Source organism: Lissotriton vulgaris, unplaced genomic scaffold (assembly GCF_964263255.1).
Source record: "Lissotriton vulgaris unplaced genomic scaffold, aLisVul1.2 SCAFFOLD_1999, whole genome shotgun sequence".
NCBI lineage: Eukaryota > Metazoa > Chordata > Amphibia > Caudata > Salamandridae > Lissotriton > Lissotriton vulgaris.
This window is the reverse complement of record NW_028248761.1, coordinates 368517-384559: the sequence shown is the minus strand read 5'-3', so window position 1 is coordinate 384559 and position 16043 is coordinate 368517. Positions and strand designations below refer to the sequence as shown.

Here is a 16043-nt window from a genome sequence, read left to right as displayed (position 1 = left end):
TGACCACCTGGAGCGAGGCCGCCGAGCGGAGACGGGCGAGGGGCGGTCTACAAACCCCAGAAGCCCTAGCGGTCTGCCGCGTCACCTGCCAGCGCCAGGAGGCGCTTAAAAGTGACACTACTCCCATTGAGCAGGGGAAAACCTTTCTCTGCCGTTTGCTGCTGCCCGTTGTTACTGTCATTGAAAGCCACAGGAAATCCTTGCTGACCCTTGCCAACGCTGCGCGGACCCGCCCGCTTGTCTCCCGCCGCCTCACGCTCTCTGACCACCTGGAGCGAGGCCGCCGAGCGGAGATGGGCGAGGGGCGGACTACAAACCCCAGAAGCCCTAGCGGTCTGCCGCGTCACCTGCCAGCGCCAGGAGGCACTTAAAAGCAACACTAATCCCGTCTCGCGGGACGCGAGCAGGACGCTGGGCAAAGCCCGGGCCAAGGGCGGGCCCGTTTAAGCCCGTTCAAGACCGGGTAAGACTGGACTGGGGCACGTTATTTGTCTTTTGTTTCCCAGACAATTTTTGCTTGTAACTGAACACATTCTAAGTTTGCTGTTGATTATTGTTGAGCTTTAGTACCTGTTTTACACCATATCTCGCTGTTCAGCCATGAATAGAGGCACTAGAAGCAAAACGGCGTTAAACGCCGCACAGATAACAGGCCAGATAGATCTGTTCATCACCAGGACCAACGAGGTGATAGAGCAGAGTATATCTATGCTGGAGCGCCGAGTATCTCAAGAACTGGAAATAGCGAGAAGATCCTCTATGGGGCCTCTTGCTTCTGCCCAAACACCGACCCATCAGGGAACGATTACCCCCTTGCCCCTTCCATCTGAAACAACTATTGCTGTGATTCACACTGTTCCAAATATAGCAGATCTTTCCGAACTCAATTGTCCCTTGAATCACATTTGAGTGACGATTTAGAGAAAACACCGGATCTACAACTATCTCACTCCCACGTTGACACGTCAGAGAAAAATGCTAAGGGCAAGAGGGAGGGCGCGATAGCAAAAAGGGTGAAGAAAAAAAAGAACATCTCTATTTCAAACAAACCCATACCACCTATAAATACTCATACATCTGTACCTAACCAGTTTACCCATACTCCCATAAATGTTAGTAACACCCCTTCAACTAACATTATAGGTTCACCTGAGAATTTAAACAGTCTGGGAGCAGTGGGGGGTATATGTAATACATGTAATTCATGTTCATCGACTAACCAACTCCTTTTAAAGAGTGTGGGGGAGCTTTTCAAACGTTATTTACAGCCAGTTGAAAAAAGCCTTATGAACATTGAAAAACAACTAGCAAAACTAAATACACCTTTGTTCTCCCAGAAAACATTAGGCCCACCTACTACAGTGGGGGGGGAAACCCAAAGTCGTTAGCAAACCAGTGCAACTACCCCAATCTGACACCCAAGCAAAGCCAGCACCTGCTCAAAAAACTGTAAATATTCAACCTGAGCAGAAATCTGCACAAGACACTCCCCTGTCCAAAACAGGAGAAGGGGAGGCAAAACCTAATCAAATCCCAGATACCCCTCAAGTAACTTCGGGACTACCTCAAGGCCCAACCCAGTTAATCAAGCCGAAAGTGACCCCATCCATACCTCAAAAAGGGTCAGCTCCACTACCCCAGGGTGAAGGAAGGAAAGGAGTAAAGGTCAGGCGTCCAACACATTTACCTCCTGAGGCGACCCCATATACTGCCATCCTTACTGGGGTCCCTGAGTTGTCGGACAACACTGACGAACCTCCCTGGTCCCTTCGAAATAAGGTATTACAGTGGCTAAGCCAAAACAGACTCCTTCACCCATCAAATTCTGGTAGAATTTCTTCGGTACGAAGAGTGTTTTGGATTGGCGAAACAAAAAAAAGCATACAGGGCGACTGTGTTATAGTCAACTGTGATGATCCTTCCACAATTGACTATATTTGCTCCTGGCCAGCTCTGGAGAAAAAGGGGGGGAATCGATGCACATCGTCTCTCTTTTTTTTACCCACCATCTAATATCTTTGACTATGGAGAACCCCCTAGCTGGGAGGATGGCCAGGACTGGTCTTGGAACCAGGTGGGTCACTGGAACAAAAACAGAAACAGAAATTGGACCATAGACTGGGACTCCCGGTCCTGGTTCCCAAAAAGAGAACAGCCCAATCTGGAAGGTTGGAGGGGTTTCCCCATAAGAAATAGGTTCGACTGTTTAGACATGGTCGATTGACCAATAGGGCATTTAAATGGGGAAAACGGGGCTTACCAGGCACTCAGTTCTTTCCCCGTTCCCCCAATTCTAGAGAGAGTACTCCATCCGCATAACAACACACAGAATCCCTGTTACACTAGCCCCGCATTGATAAATACTGTTCCAGCCTCCAGGCGGGAGTCAGCGACTCAGGCCCAGCCCCCTTTACACCAGCCAGCCATGGGATCAACATCTGAGGGACCCGTTGCTTTAAATACAAATGAGGAATCTGACACACCCTCTGGCGAGATAACAATCACAGACACTTTAAACACGACAGGGCACAATGCAGCCTTTACTGCCAGCTTACTCCAACAGGCTAAAGGCTTATCACAAAATGAGGGGAGAGCTAGTTTGAAAATAACATCATGTAACATTGTGGGCCTCTCCAAAAAGTCAAAGGACCAAACATTTCTAACTTTCATGGAAAATGTTGACATAATATGTCTTCAGGAATGTTGGGACCAGGAGGAGACCCACATTGAGGGTTTTAGTACCTTCTTTACCCCTTCCATACAGAGCAATCGAGGCAGGGGATCTGGCGGCTTGTGTACTTTTGCCTCCAATCTGGCCAACCTGACAATGATTAGACATGAGGTGGAAGGGCCCAAAAATAGGATGTGCAAATCCCTGCAGGGATTTTCCATAAAAGGGAAAGGGCGGAGTCTTCTTTTGATTAATTTATATAATAATGTGCAGAAAGAAGACGCCAAAGCATTTGTAGACGAGCTGATCTCTATTTTAAATAAAGGTGTGGGGGAAGCAGACTGCATTTTTATAGTTGGAGACTTCAACTGTCACCTATGTCCACACAGTGATTCAAATATTTGCGGCATAACAAATTTAAAAGGGGAACCTAGCACGCATTTTGAACACACCGTTTTTGGCAACATGTTAAACCAACTAATGCACGATTGGGACATAGGATTTGCAAATGAACTCTGTGAGCCCATGGTTGCATTTCAACCAACTTTCCATGGCCGAGGGGTAGGTACTGTAATAGACTTTATACTATTGTCTATTAACAACCAGGGTTCCATACAGGGGTTTGATACTGAAGAATTAGCAATGAGCGACCATTTCCCAATAAGCGTCAGTATTGACTCGGGTAATCATGACAGTCATGTAATAAGTACATCTGAAAGACTGTACCGCCATTCTATCTCCCTGTCCAGAAAAAACGGGTACGCCATTAAGTGGGCCAAGGTCGACCCCAAAAAATTCCTAGAGGAGGTAATTCGGAAAGAGTGTGAACACTTTACAACATGCCTGGAACAAAATCCTAACCCTCATTCGATCAGAGTGGCATACGGCAAGATAGTTGCCACTATAAATGATAAACTGACTAGGAAACAAAAAGATGGCGAGAATATAAGATCAACTGGCTGGTTTAATTCAGCCTGCACTAAAGCCCATAAAGCTCTTATACAGGCCATAAAGACCCTGCCGAAAGATACCAGCTTGGTCAGAGCTGCCAGGCGAACTTAAAAACATGATTTACAAGACAGGAAGGAAGAACTTAAGAATCTTGCCTAGGAGGCCCTAATTAAGGCCAGTGCCCTCCGGGACAACATCTCATTCTGGAGAGAAGTAAACGCCCCTTTTTTTTCCGAGAGCAAGATGGATTCTATGGAAGTTGCCATAGCAGAAGACGTGTGGGTTAGTTACTTCACGTCTTTGTATAAAAATGATGTTTTAGCAATGTCAAACCCCTGTGTGACCTTACAATATGGTGACACTGCTTCGCAGTCTGAAGCCATACTTACCCTGGATAGCTTCCCACTTAACATAGCTTTTTCCCCACAAGAGGTCGAGCAAGCTATTCGTGAGAGCGCTAACTCAAAAGCCCCAGGGCCAGATGGAATTCCCATCGATCTATATAAAGAAAATATTAAACTCTGGGCCCCACTTCTCACAAACGTATTAAATGCTTACAGCCAACTAGGTTTCCCTGATACATGGCACGAAGTCATTGTAATCCCTATATTTAAAAAAGGCGATAGGCAGGACCCAAAATGCTATCGACCCATTTCCTTGCTTGATACCCTGATGAAAGTAGCAGGTAGAGTTTTACTCACAAAATTGCAAGTCTGGGCCAAATGTAATGGGGTCCTCTCCAAATTCCAATATGGATTCAAGAGTGGCCTGGGCACAGTCGAGCAGGGACTCAATTTGACATTACTAATGAATAAATATATGGTAGCAAAAAAAGGGAACCGGTTTCTGACGTTTGTCGATTTAAGCTCGGCTTTCGATTGCCTGGATCACAAAGTGTTATGGAACACTCTGACCAAAATGGGGATAGACCCACATATCTTAACTTTTATAAAATAACTCTATAGAGATGCAGGAGCAACGGTTCGATATGGCAAAAACAGAGAACGTACTAAAACATTTCCCATAGAAAAGGGTGTCCGACAGGGCTGTATCCTCGCCCCTTTTCTTTTTAATTTATATATTAACGAAGTGGCAGATTTCTTAACTGATCTGGAAGTCGACTATCCTAAAATAAACGGCTTGTCGGTTCCACGACTATTATACGCCGACAATGCCGTGATTATGGCACAAACTCAGATGGGCCTCCAGAAGGCCCTAACTGGATTCTCAACTTTCATGAGCACTAGAGGACTGAAGATTAACGTGGGAAAAACTTTTACCATGTGTTGTACCTCAAAAAATAATCCCAAAATAGACTGCAAAACCTTCGTCAATCAAACAAAGATAGGCTTGACTAAAACCTTTTCATACTTAGGCATTACTTTTAACAATAGGGGAACATGGACTACAGCCATCACTACTCGCAATCTGGCCTTTTCCCACACCATAGGCGCAGTAAAACAATTTGCAAAGAGACTGGGCGGAAAACCCATAGATATCCTGCTTAAGATCTATGCAGATAAATGTGTCTCTACTGCGACATATGGCGCTGGTATTTGGGGGATGATTCAGAAAAGGGGGTGGTGATGAACAGAGTGTCTGAATTAAGCAGACCACTCTTACCCAGTCCAAAGATCAGGGCTTGATCCATCACCGTTTTTTAGCTCACTGCACCATCCCAGCTCAGAACTTGGCTATATGCAAATTATTCTGACCCTGGCCCAGTGCATCATGGGAACAGGGCAGACCAAACTACCAAGCCAATTCTTTTACTGGGAAGGAAACAAGCTACCGGGGACCGGTTTCTGGCATTTCAGCCGTCTTCGGCCCGGCTTGCTTGAATCCTGATGGTGCAATGAGCTAGGGACTCACATCTGAGTAAAACCCTCCACGCTTATGGTGGACAAAAATGATTCAGAAAAGGGGGTGGTGATGAACAGAGTGTCTGAATTAAGCAGACCACTCTTACCCAGTCCAAAGATCAGGGCTTGATCCATCACCGTTTTTTAGCTCACTGCACCATCCCAGCTCAGAACTTGGCTATATGCAAATTATTCTGACCCTGGCCCAGTGCATCATGGGAACAGGGCAGACCAAACTACCAAGCCAATTCTTATACTGGGAAGGAAACAAGCTACCGGGGACCGGTTTCTGGTATTTCAGCCGTCTTCGGCCCGGCTTGCTTGAATCCTGATGGTGCAATGAGCTAGGGACTCACATCTGAGTATACCCTTCCACGCTTATGGTGGGCAAAAATGATTCAGAAAAGGGGGTGTTGATGAACAGAGTGTCTGAATTAAGCAGACCACTCTTACCCAGTCCAAAGATCAGGGCTTGATCCATCACCGTTTTTAGCTCACTGCACCATCCCAGCTCAGAACTTGGCTATATGCAAATTATTCTGACCCTGGCCCAGTGCATCATGGGAACAGGGCAGACCAAACTACCAAGCCAATTCTTATACTGGGAAGGAAACAAGCTACCGGGGACCGGTTTCTGGCATTTCAGCCGTCTTCGGCCCGGCTTGCTTGAATCCTGATGGTGCAATGAGCTAGGGACTCACATCTGAGTATACCCTTCCACGCTTATGGTGGACAAAATTGATTCAGAAAAGGGGGTGGTGATGAACAGAGTGTCTGAATTAAGCAGACCACTCTTACCCAGTCCAAAGATCAGGGCTTGATACATCACCGTTTTTTAGCTCACTGCACCATCCCAGCTCAGAACTTGGCTATATGCAAATTATTCTGACCCTGGCCCAGTGCATCATGGGAACAGGGCAGACCAAACTACCAAGCCAATTCTTATACTGGGAAGGAAACAAGCTACCGGGGACCGGTTTCTGGCATTTCAGCCGTCTTCGGCCCGGCTTGCTTGAATCCTGATGGTGCAATGAGCTAGGGACTCACATCTGAGTATACCCTTCCACGCTTATGGTGGACAAAAATGATTCAGAAAAGGGGGTGGTGATGAACAGAGTGTCTGAATTAAGCAGACCACTCTTACCCAGTCCAAAGATCAGGGCTTGATCCATCACTGTTTTTTAGCTCACTGCACCATCCCAGCTCAGAACTTGGCTATATGCAAATTATTCTGACCCTGGCCCAGTGTATCATGGGAACAGGGCAGACCAAACTACCAAGTCAATTCTTATACTGGGAAGGATACAAGCTACCGGGGACCGGTTTCTGGCATTTCAGCCGTCTTCGGCCCGGCTTGCTTGAATCCTGATGGTGCAATGAGCTAGGGACTCACATCTGAGTATACCCTTCCACGCTTGTGGTGGACAAAAATGATTCAGAAAAGGGAGTGGTGTTGAACAGAGTGTCTGAATTAAGCAGACCACTCTTACCCAGTCCAAAGATCAGGGCTTGATCCATCACCGTTTTTTAGCTCACTGCACCATCCCAGCTCAGAACTTGGCTATATGCAAATTATTCTGACCCTGGCCCAGTGCATCATGGGAACAGGGCAGACCAAACTACCAAGCCAATTCTTATACTGGGAAGGAAACAAGCTACCGGGGACCGGTTTCTGGCATTTCAGCCGTCTTCGGCCCGGCTTGCTTGAATCCTGATGGTGCAATGAGCTAGGGACTCACATCTGAGTATACCCTTCCACGCTTATGGTGGACAAAAATGATTCAGAAAAGGGGGTGGTGATGAACAGAGTGTCTGAATTAAGCAGACCACTCTTACCCAGTCCAAAGATCAGGGCTTGATACATCACCGGTTTTTAGCTCACTGCACCATCCCAGCTCAGAACTTGGCTATATGCAAATTATTCTGACCCTGGCCCAGTGCATCATGGGAACAGGGCAGACCAAACTACCAAGCCAATTCTTATACTGGGAAGGAAACAAGCTACCGGGGACCGGTTTCTGGCATTTCAGCCGTCTTCGGCCCGGCTTGCTTGAATCCTGATGGTGCAATGAGCTAGGGACTCACATCTGAGTATACCCTTCCACGCTTATGGTGGACAAAAATGATTCAGAAAAGGGGGTGGTGATGAACAGAGTGTCTGAATTAAGCAGACCACTCTTACCCAGTCCAAAGATCAGGGCTTGATCCATCACCGTTTTTTAGCTCACTGCACCATCCCAGCTCAGAACTTGGCTACATGCAAATTATTCTGACCCTGGCCCAGTGTATCATGGGAACAGGGCAGACCAAACTACCAAGCCAATTCTTATACTGGGAAGGAAACAAGCTACCGGGGACCGGTTTCTGGCATTTCAGCCGTCTTCGGCCCGGCTTGCTTGAATCCTGATGGTGCAATGAGCTAGGGACTCACATCTGAGTATACCCTTCCACGCTTGTGGTGGACAAAAATGATTCAGAAAAGGGAGTGGTGATGAACAGAGTGTCTGAATTAAGCAGACCACTCTTACTCAGTCCAAAGATCAGGGCTTGATCCATCACCGTTTTTTAGCTCACTGCACCATCCCAGCTCAGAACTTGGCTATATGCAAATTATTCTGATCCTGGCCCAGTGCATATACCAAGGTTCTGAGCTGGGATGGTGCAGTGAGATAAATAACGGTGATGGATCAAGCCCTGATCTTTGGACTGGGTAAGAGTGGTCTGCTTAATTCAGACACTCTGTTCATCACCACCCCCTTTTCTGAATCGTTTTTGGCCACTATAGGTGTGGCAGGGTATAGTCAGACATGAGTCCCTTTCTCACTGCACCATCAGGATTCAAGCAAGCCGGGCCGAAGAAGGCTGAAATGCCAGAAACCGGTCCCCGGTAGCTTGTCTCCTTTCTGGTGAAGAATTGGCTTGGTAGTTTAGTCTGCCCTGTTCCCATGATGCACTGGGCCAGGGACAGACTGATTTGCATATAGCCAGGTTCTGAGCTGGGATGGTGCAGTGAGATAAATAACGGTGATGGATCAAGCCCTGATCTTTGGACTGGGTAAGAGTGGTCTGCTTAATTCAGACACTCTGTTCATCACCACCCCCTTTTCTGAATCGTTTTTGGCCACTATAGGTGTGGCAGGGTATACTCAGACATGAGTCCCTTTCTCACTGCACCATCAGGATTCAAGCAAGCCGGGCCGAAGAAGGCTGAAATGCCAGAAACCGGTCCCCGGTAGCCTGTCTCCTTTCTGGTGAAGAATTGGCTTGGTAGTTTAGTCTGCCCTGTTCCCATGATGCACTGGGCCAGGGACATACTGATTTGCATATAGCCAGGTTCTGAGCTGGGATGGTGCAGTGAGATAAATAACGGTGATGGATCAAGCCCTGATCTTTGGACTGGGTAAAAGTGGACTGCTTAATTCAGACACTCTGTTCATCACCACCCCCTTTTCTGAATCGGTATTTGGGGGATGGCAGATTGCACACAAATACAATTAGTGGAAAATGCTTTTTTAAGGTTCTTGCTAACAGTCCCAAGATCAATCTCCACGACCATATGCCACAAAGAATTAGATAGAATTCATATCACTGATATAATAAAGTTAACCCCCGTCATGCTGTGGCACAAGATTTGGTCCTCTAAGGACACAGCTTTTAGCAGGGAAGTAATCCTTGACTGCATGAATCAATCAGCTGTTAGTAAGTTTGCATGGCTATCCTATGTTAAAAAATTCTTGTATTCTATTGGTCATCCAGAATTTTACCTAACCCCCAGCTCATGTGCACTAATGACTAAAAAAGCCCTAAAAGAAGCATGTCTTGAGTTACTAGAAGATAGGCGGTGGTACCTGGATGGAAATAAGTCCACAATCATTTCTCACCGTCGCATTCTTCATGGCCCTGGCTTACACCCTTATTTGACGCCGGCTTTTTCCAGCTACCACAGAATCCTACTCACACGGATGAGGACTGATTGTTTCTACAGGTTGATATCATTCCCCGCCCCAAACGACTGGTCTGCCAAACTAATAAATTGCCCTTGTGACGATTTAGCAACTCAGTCTAATATTCATTGCATCTTTTTCTGTAAATATTACGAGTGGGGCAGAAAGAGGTACTTGTTACCCATCCTAAAGCTGTGGGGTTTGAGGCAATGCAAACCAGCTTTGATTAGACTGTATATGTTGCAAGACGAACCCACTATGAATGCAGCTGTTACATTTCTGAAATACGCTGTAAGAAGCAGAGGGACGATGGCCTAATGACAAATGACTTGTATGACTGTACTATATTGTACGTTATCACATTTAATAGTACATTACAATTTCTTCTAGGTCCATTTTTAACGTACTGTATGAATTGCTTTTTAACATGTTTTTGCTATTTATTTATTTATTAACTCATTGTCATGCAAATCAGCGCATCAATTTGAACAAATGTATGCAATGCATGATATGCTTTTATATTTCCATGTGCTTTTATGTTTTTTTTGCAAACACCGAATAAAGATATCTTTGAATTTGAATTTGAATTTGAGTGCTACCGGGGAATGGTCAGAGAGTCCCCTCTGGAGAATCTCTGCGTCCCTAACTCTACCAGTCGCAGCCAGTGGCACACGTATATAGTCCAGTCTGGAGAATGATCCTGGTCCATTTCTTTTAACCTCCTGGCTTCATAGATACATTTGTCACAGATTGTCTCATGCAGTCTTCAATAGAAGCACGTTTGGGAGTGCGCCTTTTCGCTGTATGCTCTTTTCTATTAAACATCTTCCCATACTCTCTGCAGGAGCAAGAGAACTGGTAACTGTTTCTGATTAAAACCCGCCTCTTTCCTACGTACAACACTTGCTCCACCAGCCTTTCAGACTAGTGAAAGAAGAATTCATTGGAAATTGAACCCTATACCATTTTTTACACTTGACATATAAGATAATGTTTAAATAAGAGGTCTGGTATACAGCATGCATCTTTGTTGGCATTTTGTTTGAATTAAGTAGTGCCAGCTCTTGCCCCAACTATTTACTCTGTATTGGCAGACGTTAGAGCAATCATACACGGTGAGTTAAATATAGCTTTGACTCCTTCTTGGAGGTCATTCTTTTTTACCAATGGGTACTACACCTTTAAAGGTAAACATAAACACATACACAAACTACCTGCTCATTCTACTCAGAGATTCCTGGGGCAGAAGTCGAAGTAAGCAGGAACTATATGGAACTAATTCACCTACTTTTCGCTTATGACCGTTTCTTTATATATTTCTTTGCAAAAAGTAGAGTAGCATGTGCTTTTTTGTTTCACTTTATATTTAGTCAGGCTGATTGTTCAAAAAAAGACACGTTTTTAGGCTGTATGTTACATTGAATGGTGCAACTTGAGATTTTACAAACTGACTGATCTTTAATGTGCAGCCAGACCTTCCAGATATGGAGCCCCGGAGTAAAAATAAAAATCTGGAGAAAGTAGAGGGAGGAGAGGGAAACGGTTTTTATGTGGTGATACGTTTAGAAGGTAAAGGTGGCAGCTCTATCCTGTGACGTCAACCATGCATGGCGACACAAGTATTCTTAGATATTCAAAGAAAGAGTGGGAATTACTAATAACATCACACACAGTTTACCCAATGGTCCAGGCAGTGTAAGAAGGGAACTTACTTCATATGATAATTCAGGAAGTTTGTATCATTGAGGCAGTGAATGCCACAGTATCACTCTTCTTTTTTTTGGGGTGGGTGGGGTAGCGGCTAGGCAGGGGCTAGGTTGGAAACGCTCTCCCTGTGGAGGTGTAGATGAGAGAAAACGTTCTGAATCTACCCTTATTGGTGAGGGAGCTATGCTCAGTTCAGGGGAGAATTCTGTCCATTTGTTGATTGGGTGAGGATAAGGCGGGAACCGACTGCCTGTGGGCGATGAAAACAAGGAGGAAATGCTCGTATGGATTTTGCAGAGTAGGTAATATTGGTCACTTTTGTACTCCACAAAAGTGTAATTCTCGTTTCTCTTGATACTTAAATAATAAATGTATTTAGTATTGCTCAGCTCTTGCACTTATTTAGAGAAGATGTGAAACTGTGAAGTTTTACCAGAAATCAGTAATTGTGTTACCAAACCCATTATTCATGGCATTAAATTACATCCTACTTTATGCAGAGAATAGCGTGCTAAAATATGTTAGGTAATCTGCAATTTTGCCACTAGGGTTACCAACTGATCTGGATGCAAATTCAGGATGGTGAGTGTAAAATTTCAGGACAAAGGGTCAAAACTCTGGACAAAAAACCCATGACAGAAGGTCAAAATTCAGGACAAAGGTACATCTAATAAAATTGACTATTCATGACACATTTACCTTATTTCAAGCAGGAAGTCACCCTTAGCCCTCCCCAACCCCCTCTAAAATTGTCTTGTTAAATCCTATCAAGTTTACGCAATTAATTAAATTAGCAATCAGGTGTACTTTCAAATGCACTATTTATCACCAATGTATAGGAGAAGAACGCCCATCCCTCCTGTATGATATCGAATTGTCCTCCATTCCTTTGTATTCACCAATGATAGAGGCCGAACGAGTTTTAATATGAGTGAATTGCCACTCATGTCCCAAAATCATTGCTAGAAAAACTTGCATATTCATCCCCTTTTCTGCTGCCCCAGTTTGCAGTAAAATACACTGTCTACCACATTATCTGAAATGTGGCACCGTACTACCTAAAGAACATATAGTTAAGCAACGCTGAGATTTAAAAAAATTAAAATCTCTATGTTCATTGGTGCCATTCTGACCCTGCTGTAAGGGGAGAGCTTTGGTTGCACAGACTCGGGGTGGGGCTGCTGTAGGCTCTTAAGATCACAGCAGGTGCATGAGATGGCCCCTGCAGCGAGAGTCACAGAACTCTCAGGCTACTTGCAGGGGGACCGCTCGCTTTAAAGTCCGAAATTACGGACAAAAGGCGTCCGTGAAAGAATTCCTCACAGACAAGAGGCCCAAATAACAGGCGGTCCATGAAATTTACAGACAGTTGGTCACCCTATTTGCCACTGTGTTTTTGCGGTGCTAAGGAGCACTGTTTACTTATGCCGTGAAGCAATCTTAAAAGTGCTATTACCACATCACTTTGAATAGAAAAATCATATTTTATGTGTAGTAATGCACTTAAATGCAAATTTAACGTGATTTATTGCACTACCGACTTCGCTAAATGAACACTTTATTTTTAAGCTTTTTTAAAAAGTTGGAAAAATAAAGGGGAACTCATCCACTATGGCTCTACGTTTGCTCTGCCATAACACCTGAAAAATATATTTCATAGTTTGATCCTTATTGATTCTGGCTGTAGCAAATAGTAAGCAATTTCTTACCAATGACCAGGTCGGTTTCAGAGAGGCGGCCAGTGGGCATCCCTTTTCGCAGGAATATTCCAAACAAAGCAACAGTGGCTACTGGATAGATTGTTATGGTGTATCGCACAAACTCCTCAAGGACAAAACTTTCCAGAAGAAACCTGAGGTGGAAGAGAACAGAAAACGTAATGGAAACTTAAGTTATTGTTCTATACATTTTGATGTGCAACTATTTTTAAAAAATATATATTTTATTGAAGTACTTGACATTGTCCTTAATAACCGCTATTACAAATTAAATAGTACGCTTAATTTAAACATATCAGAGTACATTCCCAGAAAAACGAGAAAAAAAAAAAACAATCTTAACATCAGACATCCAGTTTGATAAACACATTCTAGTAACAATCTAATCAAAATAGGATACCCAAATTTTTGCAAATTTCCTCAGTCCCCAATCCTTTGTGCAAATACGTATTCACTTTTCCTAACTCTCTTAATTTTTTGATACCACTCATCTACGGGTGGAACCGCCTCTGACCTCCAGTACTGAAGTATCAATGATCTTGCGACTGCTACTATAATATACATAAGTTTGGCCAACGATTCGGATAATTTAAGTTCTGGATCAAATCCATATAAAATTAGATTCACATAACTGGGAGCAGTAAATTTTAAATAAAGATAAAGCAAAGCAAAAATTACATCCCAGAATATCTTAATTTTAGGACAGTGAACCATTATATGAGACCAGTTAGCTAAGTCCGATTGACTACATCTAAAACAAGTAGATGAGGTGTTATTGTACATTTTCGCGATGGCAGCTGGGGTACGGTATAGGAGCCACTTACTAAAAAAAAGCATTCTTCGCCAATTGGCGCCTCTCAGAACACTGAAATTAAATTTGTTTAATGTTTTCTAAGAATTACAAGTTAGTTCACAGTTTTCGTGTTTCTGCCATTTTTTAATTGCTTTGACACTTAAATCATCCTCCCTACTTTGCGCTAAGCTTCTTCTCCAATTTCCGGGGTTCTTAAAAAGAGGGAGCCAAAAAAGATCATTAATTAATTGTGAAGATTGGCCAATCTGTACTAAATCGATTTGAACCAAAGACTTATAAAGCAAGTTAAATGAACCTATCAAAAAAATATTTCCGTAGATTAAATTGGCCATCTCATTCGGGGTCAACCAGGCTCCATTTTTCACGAAATTCATCAACGTTAAGAACCCCGATCTACCCCAATTGGATATAATTTCTGACCCCATTTTAATCTCTAGACCGGAACAAACGTCACTCAGTGGAGTTGTAAGATTCAAGAGGGAGAGTGAGTACCTTTTAAGCATAACACCGCATTTTTTAAAGAACCAACTCAGAAACTTATATCTAACTAGTTTAGGTGATTTAAAAAACGGAAGTGGGGAGGGAATTTTGATCTCTTTACAGATTAAATTAAAAAAAATTAATAAATAATGCCTGACTGGATGCAGGATGTTTAAATCTTGCCAAATACTGTGCAAAATATGCGTAATAATAATTTTTAAGATTCTGTAGGCCAAGACCTCCTTGATCCCTATCCACATATAGCGTATTGATAGCAATTCGGGGCGTCTTTTTTGCCCATACAAAGGTTGAAATTAAAGACTCGACTTTTGAAAAAAAAGATCCAGGGGGGAGCAAGGAAATGGTGGAGAACAGAAAGTTAAATAAGGGGAGTATTGACATTTTAATTAACGCCACCCGGCCCAAAATGGACAAAGGTAATACATTCCAGCGTGTTAACATATCACAAACTTTTTGAATCAGGGGATCAAATTCAGTGTGTACAAATCTCTTACTGAGGAGGAAAAATATACTCTCAAATACCTTTTGGGTCTATTATTAATACATGCATTACATATGTATACATGTATACATATATGTAAATCGGGATCTATACCACCAGAGATTAAAATCTCAGTTTTCTTTTTGTTAATTCGATACCCCCCCAAAGCTTCATATTCTGCAAAGATAGAGAAAGCCTGTATATGAGAGTGAATCTCAGGTTTCATTAGCAGCATTATGTCGTCCGCATATAATTTAATCTTGGCCATAGAGGCGATAGGCGAAGAGATGTCAGCGCAATTCCGAATTGCGAATGCTAAAGGCTCGATAAAAAAGCGAAAAGAGCTGGAGATAATGGGCAACCTTGCCTCGTGCCCCTCTGAACTAAGATCGAGCCAACCATGGTGCATTATCAAGAATATTAGCTTTTGCGCCCCAATACAAATTTTTTATTAAATTAATGATTTGTGAGGAAATGCCAAAGCGCTGTAAAACAATAAAAAGTGTATCCCAAACCACCAAATCAAAAGCTTTCTCTGCATCTAAAAGTAAAACTAAAGCCGGATCCTTTCGTATTTCAAAATAATCTAATGCTTCTATCAAATAATGTGTATTAGTAATAAGTTGACTGCCTGCGATAAATCCATTTTGATCAGGATGGATCGGTTGTGGGGAGACATTATTAAAACGAATGGAAAGTAATTTTGTGACAATTTTATAATCAGAATTTAATAATGTAATTGGCCTATAGGAATTTGGATCTTTAGGCTCCTTACCCGTTTTCAAAAAGCTAACCACCGTTCCATCCTGAAATGAGGCTGGAATTGAGCCGCCCTCCTGCATAGGGTTAAGTAATGAAAGAGGAGATTCAGCAAAAGAAATAAAAAACATAACAAAAAATTCAGCAGGGAGTCCACAGGCCTTACCACATGGGTGACCCTTAACTACGAAATCTAATTCTTCCCTAGAAAATGGAGTTGCCATTATTCCTTGATCCAAATGGGAAAGAGTAGGGAGAGGATATTTATCTAAGAAATTATTAAGTCTATATTGATCCGTAATGTGGTGTGTAGTATAGATGTTTTCATAGTGGGACAACATTATTGACCCTATTTCCCCCGAATCTGTGGTATCCAAATCAGTAATAGGAGATTTTAGTGAGTGAATTATATTGGCTGCCGCTTGTTCCCTAATCTGCCATGCCAAAAATGTACCTGTAAAATTGCTATGTTCATATATTTTCCGTGATTGTCTACAAAAAATGTCTTCACTTCTCGTGAAATAATATGCACTGAGCTCCCGCTTAGCAGCATTTAATTGATTCTGTATATTGACAGAGGGGTTATAGGGCTTCTGGTCTATTAAGGCCTGAATTTTTTGCTGAAGCAAATCCTT

General features: G+C 43.2%; 1 protein-coding gene across 1 annotated transcript in view; it reads right to left on the bottom strand.

Moving 5' to 3' along the window:
• Positions 1-16043, bottom strand: part of TMEM217B (transmembrane protein 217B) — a 317942-nt gene that overhangs the window by 59103 nt on the left and 242796 nt on the right. The window contains exon 4 of the mRNA XM_086950165.1: positions 12845-12987. Coding sequence (XP_086806291.1) covers positions 12845-12987 — 143 coding nt within the window. The remainder of the gene's footprint in view (positions 1-12844; positions 12988-16043) is intronic.